This window comes from Nyctibius grandis, chromosome 4 (assembly GCF_013368605.1).
Source record: "Nyctibius grandis isolate bNycGra1 chromosome 4, bNycGra1.pri, whole genome shotgun sequence".
Taxonomy (NCBI): domain Eukaryota; kingdom Metazoa; phylum Chordata; class Aves; order Nyctibiiformes; family Nyctibiidae; genus Nyctibius; species Nyctibius grandis.
Window position 1 is genome coordinate 100965874 of NC_090661.1, and position 13730 is coordinate 100979603.

Consider the following 13730-nt stretch of genomic DNA (forward strand, 5'->3'; position numbering starts at 1 on the left):
TTCTCTGCAGAGTCCCCAGCTCCCGGGATGGACTGGAAATTATATACCTGTGGGCATCTGAAAAGAAACGGAAATATCTTTTTTTGCACCTGCCTTTTCTTTTTTCAATTTAGGAAAAAAATGCATGCCTGTCTACGGCACAAAGTGTTGCTCGTGCTGACCACAAGATGGTACTGCAACACAAGCGTTTTTGTTAGAAAAGACTGCTCATGAGATGCATCATTTACCATGCTCGGGTCAGGGGTACATAGCAGGAGTAACTTTTTGTGACACCGTTGTGTTTCGTCTTTAATAAAAGAGCATTTGGCTTAGCTGGAAGGCGGATTAATTTCTCGGCAGAAAGGTATATTCAGAACTGTGTCAACTTCACTCTTTATCCTCAGTTTATTACGCTGAAGCACACAGGCCTGTGTGCTGGACTCAGCAGATAACGACGCATCATTTTCTGTGTAAACCAGCGCCTGTTTTTCTTAGCAGGAGATCCTTTGTTTTTACTGCGCTGCTTCCAGTTAACATGCTTGGCCTGAACACACAAGGTCTTACGGAAAACACATTTCACATTCTTCTGCAGTAGCAGTGAGAACATTTGGGAACGACCCTTTCCTCATCGCCTTGGCGCTTGGGGAAGCTGTGTGTTTGCCTGATTGCTTTTGTTCAGCAGAGATAAGAGGAAACACAGTACGAGACACACATTTTCTGACGTTTTTTCTCTTTTCAAAGAGCCACTGCTATGCTTTGGCAAACATGGAAATATATTGTCTTGGTAGTAAGTCCAATTTCTTAGCAAATTGCTGTTCTGGGGATGTAGGTCAGCTCAGTGCTACTGTGAATAATAACAATAATATTGAATTATTTCACAGCTAGAATTGCCAACAGAAAGGTAAAGAGAACTGGAAGAACTTGAGATGAGCTTTATCCTACGTAGAGATTTGCTGTGAGGTGGGAGTGAAGCCACCGAAGGGCAGTGGTACGGTGTCTGCTCTGCGGCTGGAGAGATCTGACACCCAGCACCGTCACATCACTCTAGAAAATCAAATACTTTTCTATTTCATTCTGAGTCACCAGATCAATACTACTTTTACAGTCTGGACTAGAGAGCAACATCCTTACCTCTGAGATGCCCCCTTGACAGTTAATTAGCTATTTTTTTTTGCTATTTAGACATGCCACAACCCAACAGCGTAAGGTTGCAAAGCATTTAATCAAGAGATCATATTTTGGAGCTCATGAAAGAGATGAAGACATAAAAGCATCCTCATTGGAGACTTCACTTTCAGAAGGACCACAGGCTCCTTAATAGATCATCTATAGCTATAGCTCCTTCTCCATGTGTTATTGTGCTACACACAACACAGTGACACTCAGTGCATCAACTGCTCTCTCTTGAGCTTAGCCACACTTGGGCATATGTGGTCACCACTGTCCACCTTCATACAGGGAACCTTCAACCTCTCTCCTTCCTCTGAGTTAGAACTAGGAAAGACCTTGATGTAGCAGGGCGCTGGGTATGATTCAGCCTAAAGAAGAAATCTTGACTATGAAACATGTTTTGATTTAGATTATATATATAGGCAAAGGGCAGAGACAATCTCTCTGACCACTGGTGGACTGCATGGTTCTGCTGGCAGAAATTGGAGTTCAGCACCATACACCAGTGTGGCACAAACTAGTGCGTGTGATTTGTTCATGAAATTAATGCTCACACTAAAAGATAATGACAGATACATTCATTAGCTTTTAGGGCTGGTAAGGTAGTATCATTAGATCATGCTTGTAGCTGACAACTAAATGGAAATGTTTGACCATGGTAGATCAGGTTAGCAAATATTCTTTATAGAGTTATACTGACCACACAGTGTTGAGTCTGATTCAGAGCACAGCTGGCAGAAATCTTTAGTGTAAATAAATTGTTGACTGAAAATTTTACATTGGCAAACAGTGGTGAATTCATTCTGATTTTCTGATTCATGCTGCCATGATGTACTGGTAAAATAGTCCATTCTCAGTTCTCTAACCATTTTTGGCCTGTAAGAGTGTCTGAACTAGAAGTAATTAATTCTAGTTGTCTAGAACTGCTTGCCTAAATTACTTCTTTTAGGCTTTCCAAACACCAGTCTGAATCCTTTTTAAACAGTGCATAACCAGTTGTCAAAGTACCTAGAAATGGACTTCTGTTACAAAAATCTCATGTCATCAGTCACATTGTGTGAAATGTTCAGGACTGATGAAGTTTTCAGCATTAACTCCTTATTTAGAAACACAGGAGGTGAGTAACATGTCCCCATGGAGGAGGATGGTGAATAGTTACCTTTAGTATTTGCAAATGTATTTGTGAATCTGTCAGTAAGCTGTATTGTGGGGTCCAACATAAAGGTCAAAAGGGCACATGAAGCCAATTAGAGATGATTCTTTGGGCTTCTGATATCTGCTACCAAGCTACCAGCTTCATTTTACCCACTCAATACACATTCAGGGAAGAAACAATCAGTTTAGCCCTTGAAAGGAAATTATCAACAGGAAGCATTTTCATTTGTGTCTTAAAAATGTCCCCAGCTTAGGTAGACGATGCTGGGCAGTTCTACCTGCAGGAAGACTGGAGACTGTAGCTGACAGTGACCCTAAGCAGGTGTGTTTAAAATCAAATACTGAATTATTGCACATTTATATAAAAAATCAGCTATTTTAGTCAAATAAAAGCTTTCAGACAGTCCAAAGTTTCTCCATAGCTTTCAGAATGCTTTTTTTCCCTCAAGTCTGTATATCTCAACTTTTTAAACTACATGTAGATATCTTTCCTGAAGAGGGAAGCACATAATGTGCAACTGATTCATTAATTAACATATACTTTCTATGAGGATACTGTCCATTTATGCCTTTAATAACAAGATTTCATAATACAAGCATTTAAAATGCTTATTTCTTTGCAATGGAGAAGAGTAATTGTGTACGACCAAACAGAAAATTCCATAAAAGCTCTCTGTGGCCAGCAAAGGACTTTACATCAAGCCCATTGGTGGTTTCCTGGGAAAATGTGAGTGATATGAATAGACGATACATATTTGAATTCACGTGAATAAAATATGGAAGAAAATGGATTTGTTATGCTCAACACTGAATGTGGCCTGTTGTTTAGATTTCAGTCATCCATTCTTACCTAGAATATAATTTTTTTTTACGATAACTATGGCTAGGAAAGTCCATTTATCTTGGAGATATAAATTATACTTGGAAATTTATGTAAATGCAATTATCCTTTATCTTTGTTTCAGAATTAAGGAAACTTAAAAACCTTAGTGCGAGTGAAGACCATTTGTGAATATGCTGACAAAAAGAAACAAAATTTTAGGTTGAAATCAATTAAAAATTTTAATGACTAAATGACATTGATAGTTTGAAAAAAATGAATGAATAATATATATTGAAAATGAGATATAAGTGTAATTGTAGGAAACTGATGCTAATTCTGTGTTGCAGCATCTTAGAGAAGGTTAAACTTCAGCATCCCCGTGGAGAGTGTAACACATCTTTGCACTAATGCTCTTCCACTCTTTTGCTGGGGTAAAAGAAGTTGCAATAAACTGGTAAGCAAGATGCTTTACATTCTCACAAGGAAAATGTGGTATAACTGTCGTGAAGTGTGCTGACTGAAGGTGAGAGTCTCATCTCATCAATCAGCTTCTCTTTGGAATGGGAAAAATGTAAATATCCACACACAAAAATAGAATTTAAAAAAATAAAAATTCCTTTAAGCACTGTATTTGTGGCACTAAATTTACATATTATGTCCTCTTCCATAAAAAAGCATCATCAAAAAGAACTTGTGCCAGTTTTGTATTAAAAGGCCTATAGAAATCTCTTAAAATTGCCTTCGTTGTTGGTAGCATTGGTCCCAGACTTCTGTCTTCAGGTCGTCTAGTGTTTGATGCAGGACTCTTTGTAATCAGAGCTTCTTGTTTTTCACTTAAAGGTCCTGTGGAAAAATAGAATATTATCTTAAAATATTTCACCAAAAACGCCTGTGCTAAAGAAGATGAATGACTAACTCAGAAGGTTTGCCAAGGGAAGACAAATGGAATTTGTGTTAGCAGCAATGATGTTTCAGAATATTGAATACAGGCTTAGAATAGTAAAATAAATCACTGTTGGTAAATATGGAAATAATACGTTTTCCTTTCACATTAATCAATCATCTCTACAACAAGCAGCATAAATCATTTCTGGAGGAAAAAAATTGTTTTCAGAAAACAACTATGACATTGAATACAACTTCCTGCCCATTTTGGAGTTGCAATTATTTTATACTGTTATATCATTTTATAAGGGGAGTTGTTTAATACCTGGTAGAAACTCCACAAGCCTCACTCATGTAAGCCCTTTTTTGTTTGTTTTTGAGGTTGTCAGTGGGATCAAAGCAGTACACAGGTACAGCAATGCCCCCATTCCAGGAATAAATATAAGCCCTTGACAATGTGCTTCAGCAAGATAAAACCCCACAGACTTTCCCAGCGTCAACCACATTCAGGAAGAAGATGCCAAGCTCTTCATCTGTTCAATCTGCCACATTCAAACTTTCTCATCATCTAGACCAGTGTTTGGACCAGCCAGACTATTTTGCAGCCACATTTTCATCCTCTTGCTACTGTCAAATCAACATTGGGCCACATTTTGTCTGCCAGCGTTTCTCTGAGGATTAGCAACAGATGTCTGAATCGACACAGCAAAACCACAATTTCCCCCTTCTCCCCAGCTAGAAACACAACCTTTCTTCATACTCAGATTTAGATTCTGGATTGGTGCATGCTGTTGCCAGCACACCACGGTAGCACTTCAAGATGTTTAAGTTGCGTGGGATAGCTCTTGCATCTATCGAAGCCCCTGACAAACAAGCCCTGACTGCCTGCAGAAGCAGGACTGGCTTCCGTATGGTAAGATATATCCCTACATCCTGAATGGGCTTGATTTTTTTCTTGATATAGTCTTACTAAGATCTTGTAACACCAGTCTTTCTATGGGAATCCAGGAATTTTAATTTTGCTTGACTCCAGGCAACAAGATCAATGCATCCTTCAAGACAGATTCCCATGCTTCTGTTTTGTCTCTTAATAAAGCAAAAAATGACCTAGAAGGATAATACTGATTTTTTAAATGTATCTCAAAACAGCCAGGAGACACCTACCCAGATCCAGAAACCGGAACACCATGTGCATGGTGTATTTCACATTTGATGCATGATCCTCCAAGCGAAGAACGAGTATCTGATCTTTGTCAAAAACTGTCAGCCAGTCCAAGAGATACACAACATAGAGCCCAACCTGTAATCTTACCTGTAAGCACAAAAAAAACCCCAAACCAAATAGAAATTAATTAATCTTACAATTTTCTAGCAGTAACAAACCAACACTCACCTCTGTCTTCTGAGAAAAAAATCCCAAATATGTGCCTTTGATGAACCATGAAAGACAGTATCTGAACATTTTTTTTAACCTCCTTCTTGTTTTCAGTGTAGCTTAAGGGAAATGTTTGCAAATGGACTTTCTACTGGTTGGAGATGTCACTTTACTAAGGGCTTGGCTGTGCACTGCTGCATCAGCCACAGGTCTGTGTAAAAGTGCTGCACAGAGACAACCATATGCAGAAGGATGCTCGGCCACCTCACCTCCATGCTCCTCCATGCTTGGGATGGCCCAGCCTTCAGAGACACTGAGGGCTTTCAGCCCCTGCATGAACAGCAGAGCAGGGGAAGGTGCTTAGCCCTGCTACCTCCTCCAGACCCTAAGGCTGCTTATTGCACCTTCATGATCAGCTGCACCAGATCACGCTGCCACGTGTAGTACAAATATTCCGATTCGGTGTCAGGAATTGGATTTGGGTGTATCTGCTTTACCCTCTGATTGCAATTGTTAGATTTAGATCTAAGCTGCAGTAGCAGTGGCTGATAGACAGTGTTAATGGTGCATCATCTGAGTATGCAACGAGAGAGCCAGACTACGTTAGACGAGAGATGTGAAAAGGCAGTTTTTCAGCCTGTCCTGAACTAATATCTGTTTTTCTTCCGCCCTCAATTTTACATAACAAGCTGAATAAAAAGGGTATTCTGGTGTTCTTAAAAGTCCAACCTCCAGCTGTGCCTGTAAGTATTTTTCTAAATCCCTTTAGGCTCAGAAGAGAGAAACATGAATCCCAAGTCATAAGCATCTTTTATGAAAGAGACTTAACATCTTCAAGTCGTATTACAACAGAAGTCAGATAACAATAGTCTCTTTCGCTTCTTCCACTGATTCGTGTGCCCTACATTGATACCTAAATTCCAGTAAAATAAACCATATTTTAAATTATTGCTAAGTCATTATTACCCTAATGTATGATTCTGATGTGTGTCTTTGGGTGCTTATAACAATAAGCCTCCATATTTAGCAGACTTCTTTATATATGTGCTACACAAGAATTTGAAATATCTTATTTGATTAAAACATCAGCCTAACATGTAATATTGCTGGCAGGGCAGTACTCCAGCCCGCAGCCAATACCCCATTTCACTGAACACTGGGGCAAACGTGTGGCTCAGTGATGGGTTTTTGCTCTTCCTTCTCCTGGGAGATGAAGGTGAGTGAAAGGCAAGTGTCGGCTGCGTGGGATAGTTTGGGATTATAGTTTGGGATTGCAGCGCTTTCCCACACAGGCTTAGAATCTTTTTCAAAGCTTTTCATGAGAAAAAGGAATTTTAACTAATATGTCCTCATAATTTTAACTAACATGTCCCTGTAATTTTCAGTTTTCTTGGAATCAGCAAGAACCTCGATTTTCTTCCCTGCGCAGTGTGTTGTACTGACTTCTTTTTCCATCGCTGTTCTTCTGAACCACACTATCTCCTTCCATAAAGCTCCAGTGCTTCCCCCTATACATCAAAGGCATCAGTAGGTTTTCCCAAGCCATTGTCCCCTCCATAATATCCATTTCTGCACTTTCAGTTTGATCACCCTGGCTCGGCATGCCTTTATCTGGGTAAAACTCTTTTCGCTGACTCTAGGTGAGGATAAGCTGACAAATACCCCTTTCTTTACAGGTTAGCATCTATCAGCAGTGACAATGTCTATGACACCTCTCTTGTTTCAGGAATATATTAACAAATAGCAAAACAAAATTCTTCTGGTGTAGTCGCACAATTCGCAATCTAATGCGCTCACTGGGGAAAATAATCCCTACTTTTTCAATACGTAGCAAACCATGCACATAACAGACTTTAGCATCTTGGCTGAAGAAGCAGCTAAAAAAGCCCACTGAGGAGCACAGTTAGTATTTGTGTTTTATTATGAACACCTGCTTGTGGCTCTCTGGAAAGAAGCATCTTCATTTCCAAAAGTGTCTTCTTCAGACGGCTGCCTAAGACAACAAAGGAAGATTGGTTCTGCACCCTGAGGACAAAGATAAGAGGAAGTTCTTTCCTTCTGGCGCTCTCTGCCTTTCTCTCCCCAGACTGGAAGAAATGCATTTGTGCAAGCAGGTAGCTGGAAAGTACTGTGATACTGCCCAGCAGCAACTCATGCTGAAAGGAGGTTGTAGCGAGGTGGAGGTCTGTCTCTTCTCCCAGGCAACAAGTGACAGGAAGAGAAGAAACAGCCTCAAGTTACACCAGGGGAGGTTTAGATTGGACATAAGGAAAAATTTCTTCACCGAAAGGGTTATCAAGCATTGGAACAGGCTGCCCAGGAAAGTGGTGGAGTCACCATCCCTGGAGGGATTTAAAAGCGGAATAGATGTGGTGCTGAGGGACATGGTTTATTGGTGGGCTTGGAAGTGCTGGGTTAATGGTTGGACTCAATGACCTTAAAGGTCCTTTCCAACCAAAACGATTCTATGATTCTACGTCTGTGGAGGTTCTGGAGGCTACCATCAAAGACTAGCAGCTCCAGTCTACCTGCCAAGGTAAGTAAGAGGAATGTCCTGTTTGCCCTCCTGCTGCAGGGCTCAAGCCTGTGCAATACACTTTTTTATGGGTATTTTATGGAGTGAAGGAGGCAATAACTTCACCCCGGAGACAAAGGAGGGAAGTATTCCCTCTGAGTCCTTTACAGCCTGAGCAAATAAAATAGGATTGAATGGCAAACTGGCCAGATATGATACTTTAAGTCAATCTCTTCCACATTATTCTCCTCCCTCAAGCAAAATTTGAAGACAGTTCTGCACTAAAAATGTGAATTTTGAAATACTGGGCCTGTAATACTTATCCATTCCCCTGCCAGCAGTTTCTGTATTTCCTTTTATCATTTTCTGATGTGCACAATTTAAAAAAAAGGAAAGGTTTTATCTAGTTATTGGTAGCCTTTTCTTTCAAAAGAATACATAATTTATTCTGATTTTGAGGCAATTTCACACCACAAAGATCCTCACCAGAGCTACTTTTTGGAGAACTGCAAAAGCTTACACATTAAATTGTAATCTTCACAAAATGTGCTCTCCATACGCTTGCACAATAGAAAGACTGTGTTATTGCTGTTGGCATTCATCAGGGAACAGACTGAGGAGGCAGCTGAGCCAGTACCTCAGCTTTTACAGGCTTACATATATATTTATGTCATCTGCTCTACAAATTAAAAGAGAGAAAGTTTTATTTCTTGATGCTTATTTGCACAGTATTTTGGTACTTTAATAACCTTGACACAATGTACCACTAAAGAAACAAGGAATCAACTGTTCTTGGAAATACGTACGGGCATGGCATTGTTCAGGGTGTTGTTGTAGACACAGGCTCTCAGTGAGTAATCCAGCATGCAATTTTCAAACAGCTGCAGTGATTCTGCCACTTTTTCATGGAAATCTTCCGCAGATTTATTAGCACTTGCGAAGTACAGATAATCGGAGTACAATCTGCGAACGAGACATGTGTAAGCAAATGACAGAGGAAATGAAATGAGATTCATTTACATGACAATGGCAATCAGTTACGTGAATTGAGGGGAAGGGTACATGTGTGTGACATTGCCCCACCGACAGCCTCTTCAGCCAGTGACATGTTTTCTATTCATTTTGATGGGTTTTGGCTCAGAGTAACATCCACTCGAGGGAGCTGCTAAACATCATCCCCGCTTTCAAGGTCAGCATCCCTTGAGAACCTGACCCTAGTAATTGTGCGAGACGATATTGTCTCCTGAAAGCAAATTTTTCACATGTATATACTTTACATTTGTGTAGCCTATGAACAGTAGAACCACTCTCAGCTGACATTGGTACCCCTCTATATTTGGTGTTCCACGCTGCCATGGATAGAAACAGTCCTCATCTCAAAAGCTTGAAGTTGATTTCAAAACAAACAGAGGAATGGGATGGGTTAGAAAGAGTGATTTTTAAATGATTACCAAGCTGGCTACCATCGAGAGTAGGAAAGAGTCCAGATTTCCTAGGTTTTTTTGCAGAAAGCTCCACCTCCAATCCTGTATTGACTTTCCATCAAAAATTTCCAATTTACAGCATTCCACCTCCTGTTTTTTTTAAGCCGAAATACTACAGCTAGGTGAATGGCCCACACTGGGGGTACAGCCTGTAGTGCTGCGTTCCCCAAGCACTCCCATCTCTACCCTGAGGACAGCAGGACCTGGGCCCATGCATATTTGCAGCTTGCAGGCAAGCAGAGCCCCTGCCTCAGCTGCTGCTGTGAGCAAAAGGCATCAGCAACAGGAATTTCTCAAAGTTACAGCAGAGGAGTATCCCCTCATTGCACATGTTTAGCCCAAGTTTTACAATTGCTTAATATCACTTTAAAAAGATTATCTAAATTCAAATCCCTCTGAGGGGTAGTGGTGGTGAAACAACCCAAAACCTTCAGGCAAGTAAAACATCTACTTTAGCATTAATCGCTGAAACCTTGATTAAACTTTTCCAAGATAAACCTGGTTCAAAGAGACAAAGGAAATGCTCTGACATGGCGTAAATATTACATCTGTTGAACATGATATTTTAACTTTCTTTCATATTTAGGCTTAGAAACTACTACCAGAACCCCAACAATACTGCAGGATTTTGGAGACAATTTTGTAACACTTGGGAAGGAGTCACGTCCCTGGGTGTGTTTGCAGTGCAAATATTACGCCTCCATAGCACCCACCTCTCAACAAAATTCCAGAAATCCTAGATGTCTTTCAGCCTCTTTCAAAAAACACAGATGTCTGAGAAATGACCTAAAAAATTTGATTTATTTAGGTCTCATTTTACTGCTGCAGTGACCTTTTGTATTGTACTTACTTTATTTATTTTTTAACTTCCCTAGATGTCCACAGGTACTTAAAACTTCATCATTTAATTTAGAAAGTTTAGGCCCTACTCCAGCAAAGCACTTAAGCACAGGAATAGCCCCTCTGCACACGTTATTTATGTTTTGCAAGAACAGGATTTTAATTCCCATATGAAACAATGGAGACTTTCTGTTCATTTAAGAAGGAAGAAAAGGGGATACATTTGTTGCAGGATGCTTTTAATTCAATTTTTTACGTACTTTTTAGAAGAAAAATCACAGCAGACTATAGAAGATGAGGCAGAAGCACCCAGTACTATCTGTAGGAGTCACCAACTAAGACAGACAAACACTCTGATTTTTGTCTAGTTCCTCCCAGTCTCGTAAATGCAGTTGAGACAGTTTTCTTTAAATGAAAAAAACTCCACCTCAGCGCAGAGGGAGGGTACCAGGCTTGGACCAGAGTGGTCGGGCAGCCTCTTTCAAAGTGATGCCCACCAGTGCTTGAGGACCACAACCACGGCACCACGCATGTCCTCTCCCTCTGCAATCACAGACCTTGGGTCCCTCACGCTGCACCCACAAAAGAGCCACCACACCAGAGCGAGGTGCAAGGACGAGCTGGGGAGAAGCTAAGGGACAAAGCCAGTCGACTTGAACTAAATTAGGCATACAACAGTATCCCCCGCTTGCAGAAGAGTGTGTACACCAACAAGTCTGTCTTGCCCTGCTTGTCCCAGGGATGGCAGAGCAGGTGAAAAGCTTCTTGCTGGGGGAAGTCAGCCAGCAGGCATCATGTACCGCATGGGCCGGGCTGCAATGTTATTTAAAAAGGTTTAATATGACTGCTTAGTATTTCTCATCATCCATTAAAATAAATGCATCATTTTAAAGACTTCCTGACATCATCTGGAAAACTACGTTCTTGAAGACAAGTTCTCTCTCCATAGGGCAGTTGAGATTGTTCTGTATTTCTTTCCATCTGTTTTTAATTCTGGGGACATCTGCCTGGAAATAAAACCTTTGCTGATTAGGATTTTAGCTGTTCTGGCTACTTGAAGTCATTACCCTCAATCACCATCCATTACAATGAAATATTGACTCCATTGACACCCACCATCACAAACCTTGATGTCCTCCAAACACCCCCAGTTGGGCAATAGACCAGACCCTGTGCAGGTTAGGTCAGACCCTGTCCCAGACCCTGTGCAGCACCCACATCCTCCTGGCTACTGCAAGGCAACTGTGCCGCTGCCCTGCATCGCTGATGGCGCTGCCTGGGCTGCCCCTTCTGCCACGGCTGAAGGGCATAGGGAATCATAAACAAAAAGCAACCAATTTATCATAAATACAGTAAGGGAGATGAAGCTGACTTTTTATCTCACCCTTATTAAAGCTGGCAAAGAGCTACACCCACATTACAGAGGGTGGTTAAAGCAATCACGGAATTTGTCGGTAATTTACATGAGGAAGCCACTTCAGCCAGCTCTCTTGCATAAAATTACCATCTGTTAAATCCTGAGGTCAGGAGATGCCATTCAAAGTTGAGAACTCTGTTTCTTGATGTAGGAGATGGGGAGCACTCGCACAGCTCTGCCTCTCACCAGCAGCCATGCCCTGCCAAGTCCTGCCATCAGGGAAGCTCGCCCAGGAGCACCCGTCACTTCCCACTGCCAAGTGCTCTGGGCAGCTGCTGGGCTGCGGGGTAGGGGCTGCCTGCACAAGCACCCCACGTCTGCCCTTCTCCCAGTGCCTGAGCTCTCACCAGAGCCTGGTCCCCATCATCACCTGCATCCCCGTCTCTTTCCTGGGTGCTTCTGGGGCTTTGCCCTTGAGCACTGACCTAGCTCTAAGTATCCTGAATCTCGCTACAGAGAGAAGGAATTCACACCCCCTTGGTCTGATCCTTTTGGACTCTGTCTCCATCCCCTCCACCCTCCCCATCACCCTCATCATTATCATCCTTCTTCAGAGGACACAGTGGAAAGAAATGCCTTAGAAATCTGGAGGAAGACTTGAGAGAAAAAGTGAAATGCAAGTGAAAAGAAGGACCACCGTGACTAACACAATGGAAAACCATTCAAGAACAGCCCGCACCTCTGCAGAAGTAGAGCCCTTCCACTGCAGACAAAGTTAGGAAGACCAAGGATGAACAGCAGCTGTTAGCTGTGCAAGCTAAAATTGTCTAGGGAAGATTTATATGAGCGTTGCACCAAACATTTTCTTAAGATTAAAAAAATTTTGTATCATTTGCTCTATCTGGAGCTATTTGCAATATTTTAATCATTTTGAACATTACACCGCTTGAAGACATAAACCTTATTAGTTAACATCAATTGAAGCACTTCACAAGACCACTAATGCCAAGACACGTAAATGCAGTGCCATACTCAGTCTAGTGAGCCCTGCTGAGACCCAGGGCATATCAGCTCAGGTAATGGAGTTATATTGCATTTGACAATGTATAAATTATATTATTCCGAGTAGCTCAGGTGTCCATGCATGGCCCTCACTGTGCCATTTACACTCACACGCCCCTCTTAAAACACTATCACAATTACACATACCAAAATACACAGAACAAAACCCGCTGGCAGCTCTCATCACAAGCCAAGTAACTCCGACAAATACCATGTGAACATTTATTTGCATCCAAGAGAGCGAGAATAAAATTATTATCATAAGAAATATTTCTTGCGTATTTTAGCAACGTGACCCTTGCTCACCTTTCAACAGGGTCTCTCAGCATGACGATAAGTTTGGCATTCGGTTGGAAGGCATGGATAAAATCCTGGATTAAGAAGGGAGGTTCTCCTTCGGTACTGTTGTCATAAAAGAAAATCCAAGCGTTGTTGTCCCACATCGTCGAGGCACTGGCCTCCCCTGGAAATTAAAAGCATCTCTGCTAGTAACTCATTTCATTCTTTGTATTGGAGTGGAAATTGGCTGAATTTTGAACTGGTGTAAACTGTTTAAAACTGACTCTATTAATTTCAGCACACCTTGGTTCTTGCAAATTGATCTGGCTAACGCTCCCCAGAGCCAGAGCAATCACCCTGCCTCGTACCTTTGTGAATGTAGTGATGGTTAAGGCAGGTTTTATGCAATTCCACCTGAAATACTACTGTCCACTAACCACACCGCTTCCTGCTAGTGGTTAACCCATGCAAATATATTTGATCTGGGCTGGAATGGACTGCTTAGGGGTTTGGCTCACCCTCCGGCGAGGAGGCAGGAGCTTGTTGCTGCCAAAGACCTGCAGTGCTCTCTGTAGCACCCCAAGGGTTCGTTTTAGTGCTCCTGATCTCAGAGAAGTAACTTGCTAACAGACTGTACAATTTGACACAAACTAAAGAAAAAAGTGGAAACCACCACTCCAGTGTATCAATAGTGTTTAGAACATAAACAGGACAGTTAGTGAGCACACGGGAAATACTGAAAAAGATGCACTAACCAGCTGAATTGTGTCACTGTGGTTTGAAATATCCCTTTTTGAGAATTATCC

At 41.5% G+C, this 13730-nt stretch overlaps 1 protein-coding gene across 1 annotated transcript in view; it reads right to left on the minus strand.

Annotated features, from left to right (window-relative positions):
* Window positions 1-3433: 3433 nt before the first annotated feature.
* The window catches only part of CHST15 (carbohydrate sulfotransferase 15), a 43998-nt gene continuing 33701 nt past the window's right edge, over window positions 3434-13730 (minus strand). Inside the window, exons 5-8 of the mRNA XM_068399310.1 lie at window positions 12952-13108; window positions 8709-8865; window positions 5177-5324; window positions 3434-3970 (exon numbers count right to left, since the gene is read on the minus strand). Of these exons, the coding sequence (XP_068255411.1) occupies window positions 3780-3970; window positions 5177-5324; window positions 8709-8865; window positions 12952-13108 (653 nt within the window). The 3' untranslated portion in view covers window positions 3434-3779. The remainder of the gene's footprint in view (window positions 3971-5176; window positions 5325-8708; window positions 8866-12951; window positions 13109-13730) is intronic.